At 39.2% G+C, this 19,170-nt stretch overlaps 3 protein-coding genes across 5 annotated transcripts; 1 reads left to right on the top strand and 2 right to left on the bottom strand.

Moving 5' to 3' along the window:
• Window positions 1-53: 53 nt before the first annotated feature.
• On the bottom strand, window positions 54-5,103 carry LOC108841704 (F-box/LRR-repeat protein 15). Its single transcript, XM_018614465.2, has 16 exons — window positions 4,350-5,103; window positions 4,012-4,255; window positions 3,802-3,934; window positions 3,387-3,684; window positions 3,020-3,290; window positions 2,828-2,926; window positions 2,655-2,743; window positions 2,440-2,539; window positions 2,187-2,357; window positions 1,947-2,099; window positions 1,713-1,873; window positions 1,428-1,626; window positions 881-1,332; window positions 730-793; window positions 529-615; window positions 54-428 (listed from the first exon to the last, which is right to left on the bottom strand). The coding sequence occupies exons 1-16, from the start codon at window positions 4,691-4,693 to the stop codon at window positions 342-344; spliced, it is 2,952 nt and encodes a 983-aa protein (XP_018469967.1). The 5' UTR covers window positions 4,694-5,103; the 3' UTR covers window positions 54-341.
• A 1,585-nt stretch (window positions 5,104-6,688) lies between these two features.
• Window positions 6,689-10,431, top strand: LOC108842115 (probable pectinesterase/pectinesterase inhibitor 44). Its single transcript, XM_018614931.2, has 5 exons — window positions 6,689-7,015; window positions 8,436-8,564; window positions 8,881-9,348; window positions 9,441-9,764; window positions 9,902-10,431. Exons 1-5 carry the CDS (start codon window positions 6,727-6,729, stop codon window positions 10,273-10,275), a joined length of 1,584 nt encoding a protein of 527 aa, XP_018470433.1. The 5' UTR covers window positions 6,689-6,726; the 3' UTR covers window positions 10,276-10,431.
• Window positions 10,381-18,254, bottom strand: LOC108842114 (1-phosphatidylinositol-3-phosphate 5-kinase FAB1A). 3 transcript variants are annotated; one of them, XM_018614929.2, is made up of 13 exons: window positions 18,116-18,254; window positions 17,582-17,816; window positions 16,825-17,483; window positions 16,008-16,730; window positions 15,757-15,910; window positions 15,289-15,624; window positions 14,395-15,159; window positions 13,945-14,273; window positions 13,620-13,743; window positions 13,368-13,532; window positions 11,524-12,945; window positions 11,153-11,419; window positions 10,381-11,048 (listed from the first exon to the last, which is right to left on the bottom strand). In XM_018614929.2, exons 3-13 carry the CDS (start codon window positions 17,409-17,411, stop codon window positions 10,713-10,715), a joined length of 5,208 nt encoding a protein of 1,735 aa, XP_018470431.1. In that variant the 5' UTR covers window positions 17,412-17,483; window positions 17,582-17,816; window positions 18,116-18,254; the 3' UTR covers window positions 10,381-10,712. The 3 variants fall into 3 exon arrangements, with proteins under 3 accessions (XP_018470431.1, XP_018470430.1, XP_056859581.1); XM_018614928.2 differs by having other exon boundaries at window positions 17,582-17,729; XM_057003601.1 differs by having other exon boundaries at window positions 17,582-17,689; window positions 18,116-18,238.
• Between the last annotated feature and the right edge of the window lie 916 nt (window positions 18,255-19,170).

Genomic DNA, 19,170 nt, shown 5'->3' with positions numbered 1-19,170 from the left:
CTCCGACATGAAAACTTAATGTCCCAATCCGATCAGAATGAAACCAAATCATCGAGGCAAATAGAATAACTCCATTTATAACGTAGCAACAATATAATCAAAGCAAATACTACAAAAATAAAAAGAAAAAAAATAGGTACAGTATTTATGTTATTAGGTTTGTATCATCACACACAAGCAGACTAAGTAGAAAGGGACATAGTACAAGCTTGCTCGAGAGGTACAAGCACTACTGAATGCTTGTACCCATTTACATCTCAAACATCACACAACACAACAAAGCATTTGTACAGATCTGCAGGAAAAAAAAGAGTTGCATGTAATAATAAAACAAGGGGACACTAATCTTGCAAAAGATTAGGACTGCTGAAGACGCGCTTCAAACTAGGACACACTGTTCGGAACCTCCCCATGCTCACCGAGGATATCTACCAATCACCACCAAGACATGGTTTTCAAAATTTTATATGAACCCAAAGGGATTATTTTCTAGATTTTGATATGGAAGTAAACATTCCCTAGAATTACCTTTGGACAGAAACGGAGGTCCAGTGTCTCTAGTGAGCAGCATCCTGATATAGCTGCTTCAACTCCTGCTTCATCCATGTTACAAGACTACCAAATACAAAGGTACCAAAGTGTGTTTAGTACACAAGTGCTAGAACTATAAATAACTTTAACATATATAAACCATATAACTTAAAGTGAGCCAATTATGAGGAAACATACCTGAAGAAAGAGACTAGCCAATCTTGGACAGACAAGCTTCAGTACTTCCAGAGAGCAACAGTTGCTAGACAATTAATTTTCATTCGAAATTCAATTAGCAAATGGAATAACACCAATCTTTGATGAGAAAAAAGGGCAAATCCTCACATACCTTAGATTAAGTAAGACCAGGTTGGAACAGGCGAGGTTAACCTCTTTTAAATTGACCGATAGCGAAAGGTTCAGTGATGACAGATGATAAAACCGAGCTGCAGGCGGTATACACACTTTTCTGATATTGGGGCAGCCCACACAGTTGAGGTTTTGCAGTAACCGGTTGGCTGTTTCAGCTGATTCCTGTATGTTCCCGCTAGAACCGTATACGCCAAAGTAATCAAATAGCTGTACATTGGTTGAACCCCAATCAAGGTCATGCATGTTAACACAGCCGTTCAAGCTCAAATGGGTCAAGTGTGTGCAGTACGCAAGTAAATCATCTATCGCAGTCTGACAGAGAGTTCCATAAGACAAGTCCAACTCTTCAAGCGCCGGTAAAGCACCTTCTTTGTACAGAGGCTCCAATGATGAGTCAGCCAGATATTTGCAGGCTTGTAATTTGAGTACCTAAACAAAAAAAAAATATACGCAAAGAAAGCACAACATAACTCTAGTTCTCATGGTAAGATATAAAGTATATATGATCATAAGGTCTTAATTACCTTGAGTTGAATACATGACTTGAAGATGGGTTCCAAATTCATCAAGAAAGTGTAGGACAAATCAAGAACAGTCAAATTTGGGAGACCGTTTAAGGAAGACAAGCCATCAGAGCCAATAGAAGGGCATGACATTAGCACCAGTGACTCAATCAGTGGGCAAGAAGCAGTGGTTGCAGACAGACAGACATCCGTCAGTTGACTGAAAAAGTTAATATGGGGAAAATTGATTATCATCACCATAATATCAGTCATGAAAATGGAAAAAAAAATAATATATATAATTACCTGCAGAAAGAAGCATCTAAAGATGTTAACACAGGACAAATGATGGATGCTTCCGACAGTACACCGCAACCTTTCAATTCAAGGGACACCATATAAGGTGCTTCGATATTGAGCACACTCAACTTCGGGCATATCCCTAAATTTAGAGACCGGAGCGCAACCTATTTAGAGAAGGGGAAAAACTCATCAGTTCAGAAAAGTTTAGTTATTTGATATGAGAGAAGCAACACCCACAGGCTGGAAGAGTGCAGTTTCAAGATGGTCACAACCATCCAAACATATCTGCTCTATGCGAGGGCACTTCAACTCAAGAGAAGTAACAGCACGGCAGCCAACAAGGGACAGAGTAGCCAACGACGAATTGCAGAATCGCACTTCTGTTAAGCTCTATAAGATAAATACAAATTCAAAATCAGCTAAGCAACCAGAAAAATATCACCCCCATTGCCTTAAGAATGAATATGTATCACACACCTCACAGTTGTCAAGAATTAATGACTTCAGCATTGGGCATCCACCATCATCACTAAATATTTCACAAACAGTGTTAGACAGTGATTCACAATCAGAGAGGTCCACTTCTTGCAAGGACTGGCACTGCAGAACCAATGTTGTCAGATTCTCCTGTTTCTGGAGAGCTAATCGCTGCAACCATTAGTGAAGAATATTAGCAAAACTCCCAACTAATGGAAATGTATTTAACAGATCAAGGTGGCTAAGTGCATACTCGAAGAGAGTTGGAAGCGATTGTGATTCGGCGTAGCGCTGGACAGTTTGAAACAGTGATTGATGAAAGCATGGTGCTTTGCAAGTTAAGCTCTGTGAATCTGTTAAACACAGCGGAGAGAGGACATTTATGTGAAATGATTAGAATTTTTATTTTGAGGTGTAACAACTCATAACAATAAAATCTGCAGAGGAGACTAGAGATGAAGAGTGTACTTGCGGCAATGGACTAGGCTTATACTCTGCAAACGAGAGAGATGCAACGCTACAGATGTCAACAGGTTGCAGTTATCAAGCTCCAAAACCTGTAATAGATGATATGTGATTAACCCAACTGGAAACAGATATATGTGTATGTGGGTGTCGATAAGACAAAAGCAATCACCGACCTCCAGAGCATGACTATTAGCAATCCAGGTCATAGACGCGGATGTTATACCCTCACAGCTATGAAGCTTGAGAACTGTCAACATGGGGAGATGTACCGACTTCAAAGAGGAAAAGCGCACACAAGTCAGAGAAAAAACGAGTATGAGACAGCTGAAGAGGGTAGAAAAGCAGAATCAGATAAGAGGACCAACCTCAAGAGATATATTGGGGCAGTACGAAGCATTAAGAATATGGAGACCAGCACAAGCCTGTGCTATTTCACGCAAAGTTTCATCACTGACACAGGAACAGTTGGAAACATCGAGCGACTCTAACTGAGGACACGAAATGGCAGCTGAACGGATAGCAGCATCCAGGAGCTTATGGCAGGAGGCTATATCAAGAAGTTGGAGGAGTGGACAGTTGAGCATCGCCTGTGACATGTTGCTTCTTTTTAACGATAAAGACCTCAGCTGCGGACACCTAAAAGATACAGAAAGAAATAACAGTAACTGAGAATGAGACACATATAAACGAATAAAAATGAAAATGAGTTATAATGAAAAAAAGAAACTTCACCTGAGAGACAAACGCATGACTCGGCATTTTGTAATTTTAAGTTCACGTAGGCGATCATGACTCAGGTGTATTTCCTGAGCACCGTTTCCAAGAATAGCCTCATTTACAGTCACGCTTCTCAGCATATTACACTCCTCCAATGCCTGGAAAAGGTTTTCCCTGATATGACCTTTTCCTATGATTAAAACCTCCAGATACCTCAAAGTGGTAGCTGCTTTCATAGCCAGAGCGTTAACAGCAGGAGCGCCGTAAACATTCACTTCAGTGGCATTGGGATAGCGATGACACATGTCTTCAACTGCACACAAGGCAACCAAAAAGATTATATTTTGTCTATGTATACTAATAACGCCTTCCAGTTATGGATTAGTAAACGAAAAGACACCTTTAACATATGTATGACAAACAAACTTACATTGGTCGATAGAGATCCTCATATTCTCAAAGTTCAAGACCTTCCAAAAATCCTCATGAGCACTAGCTACTCTCCACTGACGACATACCATAGCAGAGCGACAGAGGTCGATGTGGTTCAAGAACGAGAATACCTGAAGGGGAACACATTACAAAATTTTAAAAAACTAAGATATATCTGAAAATGCAAAAAGAAAAAAAAAATGTGTACCATGTGTAGGAGGTCATCAGTCAAATCAATGTGAACTTCAAAATCCTCTGTATCTGAAGAACCGTTATCATCTCCATCATCTTTCTTCCCATCTTTCCGACCAGTGTAATTCAAGATGAAATTCTGGCAGAACATATCAGTATCTGTCCGAGAAGAAGAGGCAACGCCAAAACTAACACTTCTCTCCACTGACGAGCCAGAGTTTCCAGCATCTGAAGATATCCCAGAAGCTGACCGGCACTCACTGCAAACAAACAAACAAAAAAAGGATTGAAAAAAAAAAATCGAAACTTTGCGATCCACTATCAAAGGGGAAAGGAGTCAAAGAGGAGGCTCACGCAAGGGCAGAGTAGACTCTGGCACGTTTGTGGTAAGAATCGTGATCAGCTTCCTCCATCGTACAATCCTCCTCCTCAGCAGCTGCTACTACTACATCAGCCGCAGCATTGCTACTCTCTCCCTGAACCAAATGGTGATGCGAGCGAATCTCAGATGACCATACTCGCTCCAATTCAGCACCGTGCAAACGTTCTCCTGACTCACTCTCGTTTAGATCGAAATCGACAAAGTCTCCACCTTTGTTGTTGTTATCCATGGCCGATTGTTTCAGTCTATTGGAAACTCCGCCTTTGTTCTCTTCTTCCTCGTCGGTGGTGAAGCAATGGAAACACCAAATCCTCATGCACACACCTTCCCTCCCTCCCTTCCCCCAAAAAGGTCTCGATCTACCACATTTAAGGAAACATGATCAATTTGGGGGAAAAAGTTACTAAATTTGGAAAGCTCGGAGGGAATTAAGAGCAACCCAGAATTGAATCTCTGATTTTGTGATTCGGAAGATGAAACAATAAAATCTGATTTGAGATTAGGGTTTGAGAAAAAGAGATCAGATCTTGGGAAGAGATAGGGAGAGAGAGAGTGGGAGAGAGGGAGGCGTATACTGTGAGTTTTCTACGAGAAGCTTTTGAACACAAAGTTTGGTCGTTGCTAATTTCCGGCGAAAATGGAAAAAAAGAAAACTAAAAAGACAAAACACAATCGGGAAAGGGGAAAAATAAAAGACAGCTTGTCTGAAGTTTATTTTGCTTCACCGTTTCATTTTGTCAGGAACGGACGTCAGGAAACGGTGTCGTTTGACGATAATAACTGTAAAGCAGATACATACTCTCTCTCAAGTCTATAATATACGGATGAATGAAACTGATCATGGGTGTGACTGTCTATGGTCAAACTGACAAATCCAAACGAACACGGATCAATAGTGTGCCGCGTGTGCATGGTCGTAAGCATAAAAGAACTGTAACAATTGGTAGCTGCTCGAGTCGAGCCACGCTGTAGTAGTAGTATCCTGTAGATACAAATAGTCAGCAGCTAGCAATACGTAGAAGAAAGACTTGTTCAAGTCTTGTTCTAAACTTTATGAAATTGGCCCACTGGGCCTTGTAAAATATCAATTCACTAAAATACGGTTCAACGTTACTTCGATTCCACATCCGTCGATTCATCATGTACCTTGCAATTAGTCATGAGTCATGATGTGATCAAAAAAAAAAAAGTCATGAGTCATGACTCGTATTAAAAACAAAAAATTGTTCCTCCTCCTTTTTTTTTGTTAGCTAGTTCATATTCCTTCTTAAGAGTGACGATCACGAGTTTTCTCTTCTTCTTTTCTCACATCAGTTTCTATTTTATATTGATCAAAGTTCAAACAGAAGAGGATATTCCACTAGGTATGGCATATTGGCATCTATGGTTACAAAGTAATCAACGCGTTAACTAAAACATTTAGTAAGCTTCCCGCGTATATTGGCCAGCTAGATTAACTTATTAAGCTCTCTAGGGGATCCTCTAGCTTATCTTTACAATCCATCTATAGCTAGGCCATCTATACATTTATATCGAATCTCGCCATCGAATTATAAACTCAGCAGATAGCATTTAATAAATGCCGCTTATCGTACATGTATAGTAGTACATTCTGCATTAATAAATCACATACTGTTTTCTTCTTATGGAATATATGGCAGAAGAGAAGACAAACATCGAAATATTGTGGACGTATATCAACTTCGGGAAGTGATGCAGTGGAAGTTCTGCGGTAGTATACTAGCAGTATGTTACGGTCTTTCTCTTTGGTGTCTAAACTAGGCCAACTCAATTACAAATATGAATACTAGTTATTTATCATTAGTATTCTATTTCATATTTATAAACCTAAAACTTTTGTTTCTTTTTTAGTTATTGATGTTTTACTTTCTCAGTACAAGAATATGATTTGATTTTCAATTTGACATATACAACGAACGAGATTGAATGATTTCTATGTAAGATTTATAAAAGTAATTATGTACACTATCAATTAGAAAACACACATCTTGGATAAACACATGTCATATATGATTTTAATACAACTGTGAAACAGCTGCATGCTACTACACGACCAAATCTGAGAATGTATGTGTGGGACGGTTGAGTTATAATTAAGACGTCTCATAAATATTACTATTGAAAATAATAGAAATGATCAACGTTGAAAGAACGAGCTTGTTTGGTGGGATAATGAAGTTAAGTCCCAATTATTTAATTTACGTTACGTAGACTATAACTGTTTGGGGGTAGACAGGCAGGTGGGTGGAATTAAATGCCTTCCTTCTTTTAAAGGTTCCACACTGACTCAGAAGAAACTTCAATGTCATAAAAAAAATTATTAACAAAATGTCATGGTGGAAGGGCATCTTGATCTTCTTGACGTTGAGTCTGTGTGTGTCATCGGAAGAGAGCATGCAAATGCAGTACGGGTACTTGAAAGTTCCGGCAAGTGAGTTTGTGAGCTCCATTGACACGATTGTGGGAGTAATAGGAGAAGTGACTTCGATTTTGTCTGAGTTTGCGGATTTCAGTGGAGATAGTCGGCTGCAAGATGCGGTTTCGGATTGCATGGATCTGCTCGATGTTTCTTCAGACGAACTGAGTTGGTCTGCTTATGCTTCTCAGAATCCAAATGGTACTTACATTTAAAACCATGACTCTAGTTTTAACAAAATTCACACCTTTAGTGTTAGAAACTTTCAGTGCATAATTTTTTAAACTTCGATTATAGAACATGCAAACTTTTTCCTCAATTCAACATTGTTTTTGGATCAATCGACAAATTTACGAAAGAAAAATATGGAGAATATATATGAATTCTGCCAACAAAACGGATCTAACTAGACATTTGGTAAAGGCTAATAGCTGGTGGCCATTCTTTAGAAAGATCCCGATTACCTTAACTTTATTGTATTTTCAACAAACTGATTAGAAGAAAAAAATCGGCTTTAGTGTGTATAATATATTACACACACATATATATGTGTGTGTGTGTGATCAATCAGAAATATTTGACAAATTGGACGACTAATTATTGACATCTAAAGACTAATTAACCGAAAGACAAACACCCAAATACATTGTGATGATATTCTTTTCAACATTACACATCATATACACAAAAAGGCAATGACAAGGACCTTAATTTGTGTTAATTAATTATGTGACGTACAATATTGTAGAGGAATTTTAGCCTTATATATTATAAACGTGTTACGTACACAAAACATCAATTATTGTGAAACAACACACCTGTACAACTCGACTGGTTTGGAGATTTGTCTAGTTAGATTCGCGACGACCAATAAATTTGATCATTTGATCCTTCATGGTGTTAAATGGTACTAATATAGTAAGACACCTTTTTAAAAACTTTTAACTGAAATTGGCTGAATCGAGAAGTTTTTTTCTGTAAAGAATTTGTTTTTGTACTTGCTGCATAAATTAAGTTGAAATATGTGGTTCTTTGCCCATCATCTATGATAAATTAATCTTGCATCACAAAAAATATTATTTAGAGAATGTAGGGGTTAATCAAATTGAACGTGGTCTTGAAAACCAAAATTCCCAATCCACCTTATTATATACATGCATGCACTATGCTATATTATTTTTCAAAGTTTTACAAAATGCATATACATAGAAGAAATATTTAAAGCAGGGGAGTCATTTCTACCAGATCATTTCTGGTAGTAACCAAAACTTGTGTTTATAGTATTCGCTATCTATCAGTCAAGAAATGTTAGAACTTTCCATCTCGTTATTTTAGTATACATTAAATTTAAATATAAACATATGTCAAGTGACGATGATTATGTTACGTCAAGGCTATGCATTTTCGTTTATGAAAAGAAAGCAACTTTTACATAATCATTAGTAAATGGCATGTGCGTCGTAGGGACAGGGAACATGGATTCAAAATCGTAGATACTTATTGCATAATAAATGTAAGTGTGAATGAATGAAAATGATAGTGTTGAATAAGTAGGAATAAAATTACGAGTAGTAGTTATAAAAGAGGAAGACATGTGATGGTTTTGGAGTGGGGTCAGCAGGTAAGGGCAACGGAACAGGGAACGTGGGATCAGACACAAAGACATGGTTAAGCGCTGCTCTCTCCAATCAAGACACTTGCATGGAAGGCTTCGACGGTACATCTGGTCTCATCAAACCTCTTGTCGCTGGTAATTAATCTTTATTTAAGCATGTTAATTGTATTATTTGTGTGGGTCACTAAAAGTAAATTAACATAATGCTATAGTAAATTTTTAAGCATGCGCATCCAATTCAGATTTTTTTATTTTTTTGTTTTCTGTTTCAGTTTGAGAAACAGTCTATAAACTACAATCACATTTCGTTTCGGTTTGATTCGGTTTTAGATTAAAAACATAACATTATATAATTTCAGTATTTTCAGTGTACATTTTATAAACAAAATGAGGTTTGCTTATCCAATATAAGTGTATCATTAACCTATTATGATATTTTGGCTCGTTTCAGGCAGTCTCGGTCAATTATATTCTATGCTTAGTGACCTGTTACCACTTGTTCAGCCCGACGAGAAACCTCAGCCCATTACCAAACCTCGTCCAATTGGTAAAGGACCAACGGCTCCACCAGGCCGGACACTTAGGAACACTGACGACGATGAGGAAAGCCAATTCCCAGACTGGTTCAGACGGGACGACCGGAGACTCCTTGAGACAAACGGAGTGAGTTACGACGTTATTGTAGCACAGGATGGGACAGGCAACTTCACGACCATAATGGACGCCGTTGAAGAAGCTCCTGATTACAGCTGGACACGTTTCGTCATATATATTAAAAAGGGTTTATACTTGGAGAACGTTGAGATTAAGAAGAAGAAATGGAACCTCGTAATGCTAGGCGATGGCATTGACGTGACAGTTATTTCCGGTAACCGCAGCTACGTTGACGGCTCAACCACGTTCCGATCCGCTACGTTCGGTAACTAAATGTTTTGTAAGATACTTGTTGATTAATACACACGTGAAAATTGGTTATAATTATATTTATATATATATATATATATATTTCAGCTGTAAACGGAAGAGGATTCTTGGCTAGAGATATAACGTTCCAGAACACAGCGGGACCAGAGAAGCATCAAGCCGTAGCCCTTAGGTCAGACTCTGACCTATCTGTGTTCTACAGATGTGCCATGAGAGGTTATCAAGACACACTCTACACGCACACTATGCGTCAGTTTTACCGCGAGTGCACTATAACTGGAACGGTGGATTTTATATTTGGTGATGGGACCGTTGTGTTTCAAAATTGTCAAATTTTGGTTAAGAAAGGACTCACTGACCAAAAGAACACCATCACTGCACAAGGCAGGAAAGAAGCTGACCAACCCTCAGGTAGACAAGCACTTCTTGAAACTCTTTAATTAGGGTTTCGTTAATAACATTAAGAACATGTAGTTTCTTGTCACCCAAGAAAATATGTAATATAATGATTCTCAATTATATTGGACCATTTTTTTGTTTACATTTAGGATTCTCGATTCAGTTCAGCAATATCTCAGCGGACACAGACTTACTCCCATACCTGAACACGACACACACATATCTAGGAAGGCCATGGAAGCAATACTCAAGGACAGTTTTCATGAGGAACAACTTGAGCGATGTTGTGAGGCCGGAAGGATGGCTCGAGTGGAACACCACTTTTGCTTTGGACACACTCTTCTATGGAGAGTTCTTGAACTACGGACCAGGTTCAGGACTCAGCAGCCGAGTCAAGTGGCCTGGTTACCACGTGTTTAACAACTCGGACCAGGCTAACAATTTCACAGTTTCTCAGTTCATTGAAGGAAACCTCTGGCTGCCTTCTACGGGAGTAACGTTTACTGCTGGCTTGGGCGTCTAATTTAACATGGCTCAGTGTTATCTTTTTGCTAATATTTGCGTCTTTCAATTTTAGCTTCTGATATGAAATTTTTAAAATTATGAGTTGAGACTTTCAAGTTATAAGTGAAAAGAAGTCCCTAAGATGATATATTAAAGAGTATTTTGATGTGCAAAATGTCATAAACAAAAGTAACAAAGAAACTAAAAGAAAGAAGCATTGTATATACAATTGCACCTTGCTTTTATTACTTCTGATGCAAAGGCGATGAAAAGAGCTACTACATATAGGCCACTTGAGGGCTAAGGGTAAAAACATAAACAGGTATTACCCATAGACCATTCCAAAAGAAAAAAAAACAAATAAAACTTGAACAGAGAAGAAGCCATTACTAAACCCAATATTGTGTAATGTCTTGCTATATTTGCTAACTGCAGAAGATGATGATTCAGGAGTTTTTACCTAACACCTGGACGATCGTCTCTCTCTTCTTCATCCTTCACATCTGCTGCTGAAGAACTGTTGCTTGGCACAACTGTGGCAGGTGACCATTGGTCAGGAACCATGAGAAAATAAGCTGTCATGGCTTTCCTGAAACGTTTCTTGTATTGCTGCGGTGATATCACTGTGGGAGTTGAATTCTTTGGTCCTCCAAGTAGCCCTGAAGTTTTGACCCAAGTCTCCAGATGTTTGTCCCAAGTGTACTGCCTCATGAAGTCGATAGTTCCTAGAACAAGTTCGCTTCGTTCCTCATCTACCCCGACTAGTAAGGAGTAATCCATTACATGAATTGACTTCAGCGAAAGAAAGTAAACAACACATCTTCCATTAGTAACATGTACAGCTCAAGAACATTTTTAAAAACAGTTTAAAGAAGAGAAGCAACTGGAAAACTTACAGCAAGAAACGATGTATCATTCCAGACGGCTCTTTCAAGAAGCCGTTTTGCCTTGCTCCCAACAAATATTGGAGATGTGGGCATTGCTTCCACCAGATTCTGGTCCAGCAAAACTGTGTTGCTACCACTTGTATCAGGGTTGTAACGGGCACGAGTGGAGCCTTTTAGGTCATAAAGTCTAGCGAAGTTACGCTTGAAGAGAAGATTCTCCATCACCAAGACATCCATTTTGAACTCTTTCCCTCCTTTGAAGTGTTTAGATGAGACCTTTACAGATTTAAGCAAAGAATCATGGGTTTAATTATATGTCGAACACAATGAGTAATAAAGTAAATCAGTTGATGTTATGTTATGAATTATATATTTAGTACCTGATAGATTCCCAAGATCTTTGCAAGGCTTGTAGGGCTTTTAGTACAGATGGAATCGGTCAAGTATTTGAAGTAAGCTGGCGCAAATTTGATGAAGGACTCAAGCTCTGTCTTTGTAACTTGTTTGATGATAAAACGGTCATCCAAGGTTTTTGCAAAGAAGACGTTGCTCTTTCCACCTTGAGCTCCCCATTTTCTACACCGACCAAGAGATCTTATGAAATCAGTTTCCGAGGGACAGCAGATCTTCCTTAGGGCCTCAAACTCCTTCGCATAGTAACACGTCACAGAGTACTTCACTTTCCCAGGAGGACTCTCATCTGTAAACGAGACTCTAGCATGCAGATCTTTCAGATACAAGGATGACTGTAGCAGCTGTGAAACTTGTTCATCAGCAGAGCTAAGGCTTCTACTCATATCAACTGACAAATCGCTCAAAGAGTTCAACGAGAGAAGGTTCACAGAATCAAAAAGTGAAAAGGAACCTCCACTATCCAAGCGATCCCTTGCCTTATCTGATCCAGACATCTGGGCGTTATACTCTGATGAGGTAAGGGCATACGCTATGATGCTAGTAGGCTCGTCATCATATACTGGCAGTACCAAGTCATTAATCCCCAGTGGAAGTAGCAGCCTTGCACCACTTTGCCATTCAAGCTCTCTATATGAAGAAACATAGACAGGCCGGTCTTCAGCCATGATATGCTTGCGAGAGTTAAGCGAATAGTTCTTGTTGAGTGAATAGTAAAAACTAGGAGAAGGCATCTGAACTTGCATTGTATTTTCCTCATTGGTTGGCCCACTTTCAGAATCCAAAAGCTTTAAATCATAACTATGAGTCCCATTTGCTGAAGCAGCTCTGCTAGGCGGACGAGAAATACCATTCTCCGAGGCAGCTTGTTCACCTATCCATGCTGCATCAAGTGTATCAGATAAGTCCGTTGCTTGGGACTGGCTCTCAGAAAGTACTCTTTTAACCACCTGCGAAGGCTCCACAACGTTTTCTTTACCACCTTCACTAGATTCAGACTCTATCCTACGATCAGAGGGTATGTCTGAGCCTACATCTTCAAGAGTACCACTTTTCCGGCTGATATCAGAAAACGATTTACCCTTCTTAAGACTTTTATCATATTCCGCATCGCTGGGAAGGGAGTCATTACTACTTGCAGCATTGGTTGATATCGACTTTTCTTTTTCATCACCAAGCTTATCTAAGGAGACGTCACGACCCATAACTTTTGTGGCAGGATTCCTCAGAGCTTCAGAATAGTTATTTCTCACCATACTAGCCGCCCCTGTCAGGCATTCATCCCAGGCATATGAATCGAAGAGTATCAGTCTTCGAAGTTTATTTATCAGAAGGATGTCAATAGTAGGTTGGCCGTCCTTAGACACGCTTAACATTTGCTGCAAAGATTCCTGAAACCACCAACAGCTAAAATCAGTATTGCCTTTAGGGGCAACAGAAAAATAATCTACATTGAAGAAAAGAACTAACTCCAGGTTAGGTAGGCTAACGAATCAGATGACAAAATCTACAATTGCTCAGAAACATGACGTGACGTGTGTAATCAAGAAACAGTCCACTACATGAAAAAGTGTATAGTATACAAATGCAGAATGGCTTTCCCCTCAAATGTAAGATATTTGTTTTTTTTATTTACGTGTTGACAATTAACTTTCATTATATAACACAAAAGCGCACATTCAACCATGTCTGTATATTTTATACACAAATATATCGTGAGGAGTTTTCCAGTGTGAGTGATGTGAATGCGTCAAGCATATGCAACTCTGTTACTTCTTAAGTCTAACGGAGTGTAAGTTGCATGACAGGGTACCTTATACTCCTTTTTACGCTGCTCAAGGAGTCCTGCAAGTTCTTCAAGGGAAAGCCTTATCTGGTCAGAAGTGCTGCCCTTGGAATTTGCACCCATTGTTTTAGATGAAATCTGACTAAGTGCCTCGTGAACCTCATTAAAAAGGACCTCGGCTTTAATAATCACCTATTGTATACAAATAAGTAAGATAAGACTCATGGCTTTGTTGATTATATGCAAATATTCAATTAAAAACTGTAGGAAACTTGTAACCTCTTTAGATTCCTTTTGGAGCCAATCCTGGGTTTCACAGTTGAACTCAAGTTTTGATGGTGGCAGAGAAACTGCAAATATATTGATTGAAGCATAGCGGAAGCAAGCCACCATTTTCCCAAAACTGCAGTAAAGAAGATATATGAAACAATCAGTACTTACGAGTTCATGCTTTCAACCCTCCAACATAAACTGATACTTGCTATATCGATTACATTAAATGAATGACCAACGCAACTAACTATGCCGAAATTACATAGGTATTGTATTTGACGTAATGATTTCCACAGCGAAAGTGTTTATTAAGAAGTAGATCTCTACATACCCATAGAAACGGAGACAGTCTCTGTGAAGGGAGTGACCACAGTTGGCCACACGACTAGCTGCTGCATGGTTCGAGAAGCTCAGTTCCAAAAACTTACCGAAAGACAGCCCCCACGCAGCATCTGACATCACAATTCTGCGTGTGGCAGGAGGAAAGCCACCAATCCGAGGACATTTCAGGCACCGATGCCACATCCAAATTTTTCCTTCGCGTTGGCCAGGTAGCAATTCAGGCAGTTTCTTAACAGATATTGTAAGACTACCTTGCCTGTGAATATAACTGTGAATGTGTGCTTCTGCTGGCATCGCACATGACGGGCAAGAACGATCCTAAAGCAAGAGAATAATGCAAGCTTCAGCTATTTAAAACCATACGTCTATACCAAAAATGACAGGCTTCATAACTTCTAAACTATTTTAATGAAAAAAACGTATTAAGAACGAAAGGTACCTGATCAAAGAGATTATCCCTTAAGAATCGGCCTAAAGGCTTGTCAAAGCTCCCATAGTATTTAATACGGAGTAGATGAGCCCGCTCACACACAGATCCCTTCCACACACATCTCGTTGATGCTGAAACCAATATGCTTTGATGGTCAGAAGCTGACGGAAGAAAGTCTCCTTTTGAAGAGTCCATCTGTTCATGTCTACTAAAATTTTGATCTCCTGTTACTGTGGATTCGTTAGTGTCAGCACCATCGGTGACTTGCTCTGTGGGAGAGGGTAAAACAGACCACTGATCCTTTTGAATAGAAGCTCCTTCCGCGTGAAATGATAGCTGCCTGGGTATTAGAGTAGGAACTAACCCATTGTCCTTCGAGGTGATCATTTCTGGATCAGTACTCATGTTCTGCTTAGAAGGCTCAGTCCTGTCGTTTCCATCTAATTTTCCTTGGAAATGAGTCTTACTAGAAGCGAAATTACCAGTAACGTCGCCATTGGCTTTATGTGGCTCACCCATCAACTGAGCAGTTGGAGACTTTTCAGCACTAGAAGCAGCAAAACCAGGTATTGTGGATATTGATCTGTTAATCGGTGATGGTTTATCAGGTAAAGCCACTGTAATTGGTGTCTGCAGAGGAAGTTCTGGAAGGGAAGCACCTTCATCGGCTAGGAAGGATGTCTCAAGAGCCAAGTGATATGCTGCAAAAACTCCATACTGAATCACATGTTTCACCCTTTTTAGTTCATCTTCATGTGCCCCCTTGAGCAAAATCTGAAAAACAAAAACAGATCAATCAACCATATCTTAGAACTCTCTGGATTAGAGATACAATATGCAATAGCCATAATAACAGGTCAAGGATCTCATATCTGAAACAACAAAGAATATTGTGGAACTTACTGTACATCCTAAAGGCTTGGGGCAACCATCAAAATACATTAAAGTCTTTGCCAGTTTCTTCACACCTTGACCATGTGTCTCGACAAACTTTTCCACATGGAACAGGTCACAATAACCCAGTTTTGGTGATGTGAGTTGGTCAACCGAAGGGACAATCTGCGCTCCAGTACAGCGGGATATGCGCTCAAGAAGGGGCCTCTTTATATTCAAAACAAGTGATATGTCCTTAGCAAGAAGATATTCCTGCGCAAACCGCGACACAGACTTCTCCACCAAGAGAATTTGGGGGTTATGAGAGTCAATTTTGGCAACAGCCATCTTCAAATGATCCATTTCCTGAAAACACCAGAGATAGTCTTTAATAATGCAGAAAGTCTTTAACGTCTTTGATTTGCCCTTTCTTCTAGTCCAAGGATTCATGTACATGGTCATAGGGAAAAAATCTAAAAGAAGAAAACAGATACATACCTGTTGCAACAAAGTGTCAAAACTAGACAACTGGTTAGATATTCGTTGATACTCCAGAGCTCCTCCAAGAATTAGCAGACGTGGCTTCTCGATCTTTGAAGTCATTCGCCGATGAGCCACATTTTTCTTGCAAACAACTCCTCTCACCACCATACTAAGAAAATGACATTTCATTGTAATCAGTACTATAGTGCTTAGCAATCAACCTAAAGAGATATAAATCCCAATTAAGGAGTCCTAAAAAAGCTCACCTCTCACTTCGACGTCCACAGGGGATGCATTTAACCTTCACATAACCTCCTGGGTCCATTCCTCCACTTTTGCTCGTATCTGGCTTGAGAAGTGTCGCAGCTTCCCAGGATAACGATGTAATTATATCAAGCCAGCCCTCTCTATCGCCTTCGTCAACCATAGGTAGATTATCAACCTCCAAAAGTTGTGCTACTAAAGCCCTAAAGTGCCCTTCAACAACATTTTTCATAGCACCACCGGACTTCTCCCTAGAGTGGAGTTCCTTATCTTTAAAGCTGTTTGATGGGCGAAGGTACCCCCAATCACCTCTATCACCTTCATCACCTTCGTCATCAGATAACAATCCTTCTCTCTCATCTTCTTCGTTCTCTGGCTCTGGCGGCAGCCATAAGAGCCCATCACTCTCAAAATCTACTACTTCAGACTCAAAGGCCTCTTCACAAGGAGGGCTTCCATCCTTCTCATCATTCCACCCATCTGCTTGCTGCCTTAGTGTATCTATTGTATCTGTATTCAATGCGTCGAGATCTTGATCAGGGGGCAAGACACTTGGGATGTTTGACTCTATGTTTTCTCCAGCATCATGACCTACATGCGACCCATAGATACGATCAACTTCATCGAGACTGATGGCACCATAGTAGTCATTTCCTTGAGAGTAAGATTGCGCATAATCAGAGTTATAATCGTCATCATCATATGCTTCACCATCACTCCTGCCACTACAAATCCAAAAAGTAGAAACTCAACAGATAAATTCATAACAGAAGCTACAAGGTAAAAGCATAAATACACATAAGGAAAGAAAAAAGTTACCTGTTCACAAAGAACTCAACTGGATCCTGAGACGAATGATTCCTATGCGATGATGATGATGATGCATTCTGCATATCCATGTTTGAAGAGACACGACCGCTACCTGGAGGATTCGTCTTTGGTCCAGTAGCTGAATCAACGGTGCAGTTGCTACTGTTGGAGGTGCAATTGGAGGTAGTACTAGCAGAAGGGGAAGAACTAAAATGAAGGCTAATAATAGAAGCTCCTTTATCAGGCGGAACTATCCCCTGTTCCCACTGTTTGTAGCAGTAATTACAAACCCTGATCCTCCTGTCTGATGACGACTCCTCATGACTATCCTTGGTTTCATCAGACGGAGACGGGATAGAATTGGCAGCGCATTTGGCACAGAAAACACGACCACAGAGGCGGCAGTGATGTCTACGGTTGAAAACAGTGAACTGAGCATCACACTCGTAACAGACGGGACAGCTGTGGTCAGGCATCCAGAAATCTCTAGACATGTGTGACGTGGAGGTGGTGGAGGAGGACTCGGTAGTCTTTCTAGGGATCCAAGATTTGACTAAATCAACAAAGCCAGGAGCTTTGGGATCTGGTGAGTCCATTAATTGAATAATCTCCAACAGGGAGAGTCATATCATGAAACACCCATTTGCTTAATCGCATCAAGTCTCAACCTTTCAAGTCATAAAAAGAGGAATTAGGAATCAAACAAAAGCTTGTCTGAGAAAAGGAAGAGAGAGAGAGAGAGAGAGGGGGGGTAATAAACTAGTACCTGGAATTAGATGCTTCCGAGATCCAGACCAAGTCGTCACTTACACTAAGGTCACTCTCAGCTTTGAAATTTGTTTACACCAAAACCGTTTCAAGATCATTGAGATCCCTAAATATATCCAAATCAGTTTCTCAAGCTCAAATTTATCCTGTATGATTCCAGAATCAACAAAATGCGTATCGATAAAACCATCCCCTTGAAACTTAGCAACACTAGCTTCCGAGGAATTGCTAAACTACAAGAGCAAGCAACGGATTTTTTAATACAAAAAAGAGAAACAAAACCAAAAAAGGAAACAAATAAGAAATAACAAAAGAGACGGTTGATTAAAAAAACATATAAATGATAAGATTTGAAATCAATTCGAGGAAACATATATAACCATTAATCTCAGATGAGAAGAAAAAAAAATGTAAAGGGAAACCCTTTCTTCGATTTTCTCTGGAAACCAAACAAATAGATTCGAAGAACAAAAACAAAAAATTCAAATTGATTGAAATAGAAATAAAGAAGAAGAAGAAATGGAATGGTTACATAAACGAAGATTTGCAGTTTCTTCAGCTCCTTTCTTTTTCCCTGTTGTATTTTTTGTGATTTGTCCAGTTTTTGTGTTCACGACTTGTCTGAATTTCTGTTGCTTTTCTCCTCTATTTCGCTTTTTATTCACGTATTTATCATTTTATCAGACACGTACCTATAATAATAATTAAATTAAAATTATATTTCACTTCATTTACGTATATGCCATAATATTATTTTTTTTAAAAAAGAGTTGATTATGTCGACAATATAAAATCAAATTTTGGTTCATTGTCGTCGACCAGAAATTAATCAACGATATTATCACTGTTATTACCTTTGTTTTGCCAACCGTTCTTAACATAGAAGATTGTTAAGCAATTCAATTTTTTATATTTATTTTGGTTCGTTCAATTGTTTCAAGGATAACTCCATATTACCACTACGAAACACCATGATTTCGTATTTTTTAGCGTATTCAACAGATTTGACCCCAGAAAAGAAAAGCGTATTGAACAGATTAATTACACTAAAAATCCAGAGGGTTGTGGTCCTCGAAATCAGTTTTTAAGATAAATATAATTTAAGCGACCATCTAAGATACGATATAATATATCTAGCTGAGTTATATATTAACCAATAGGACAACGAGGTGAAAAACATGGGGGAGTAAAAAAAATGTACATGGGAAAGGAGAAGAAAGGAGCACGTGATTTGATGATCTGTTGTCAAACATGTGAGCTTCCAAATGGATGGCTGTCAATCTTCGGATGTGATCTGGTGTTAGAGAGATAGGACAAGAACACCACAAGTATGCCCGTTCCCACATTCAAAGAGACCTTAATTAAGCTGATTTAAAATAGAACAAGCAAATGATTGTTGGATCTTTTCTTCTTCAAATTGGAGAACTTCCCAACAGAGAGTCAAACACGGCTCTACTGAAACACACCGATATGGTAACATAAAGAGTTTTGGACGGTATAGAACTAGAAAGCACAAAGAGACCTATATAAAATAGAACTATGGCATCCAATAATCTTGCAGTGCAGTCAAATCGAGCAACTACTTAT

Source organism: Raphanus sativus, chromosome 2 (genome assembly GCF_000801105.2).
Source record: "Raphanus sativus cultivar WK10039 chromosome 2, ASM80110v3, whole genome shotgun sequence".
In the NCBI taxonomy this organism is placed as follows: Eukaryota; Viridiplantae; Streptophyta; class Magnoliopsida; order Brassicales; family Brassicaceae; genus Raphanus; species Raphanus sativus.
This window is presented reverse-complemented; position numbering and strand designations above follow the sequence as displayed.

Coding starts and splice junctions, on each gene's coding strand:
- LOC108842115 (XM_018614931.2), top strand. CDS start 6,727: ATGTCATGGTGGAAGGGCATCTTGATCTTCTTGACGTTGAGTCTGTGT. Junction 9,349..9,440: donor GTTCCGATCCGCTACGTTCG/GTAACTAAATGT, acceptor TATATATTTCAG/CTGTAAACGGAAGAGGATTC. Junction 9,765..9,901: donor AGAAGCTGACCAACCCTCAG/GTAGACAAGCAC, acceptor GTTTACATTTAG/GATTCTCGATTCAGTTCAGC.
- LOC108841704 (XM_018614465.2), bottom strand. CDS start 4,693: ATGAGGATTTGGTGTTTCCATTGCTTCACCACCGACGAGGAAGAAGAG. Junction 1,627..1,712: donor TTAGATGCTTCTTTCTGCAG/GTAATTATATAT, acceptor TAACTTTTTCAG/TCAACTGACGGATGTCTGTC. Junction 616..729: donor TGGCTAGTCTCTTTCTTCAG/GTATGTTTCCTC, acceptor TGTATTTGGTAG/TCTTGTAACATGGATGAAGC.
- LOC108842114 (XM_018614929.2), bottom strand. CDS start 17,411: ATGGACTCACCAGATCCCAAAGCTCCTGGCTTTGTTGATTTAGTCAAA. Junction 13,744..13,944: donor GACTGTCTCCGTTTCTATGG/GTATGTAGAGAT, acceptor TCTTTACTGCAG/TTTTGGGAAAATGGTGGCTT. Junction 12,946..13,367: donor AGCGTAAAAAGGAGTATAAG/GTACCCTGTCAT, acceptor TGGTGGTTTCAG/GAATCTTTGCAGCAAATGTT.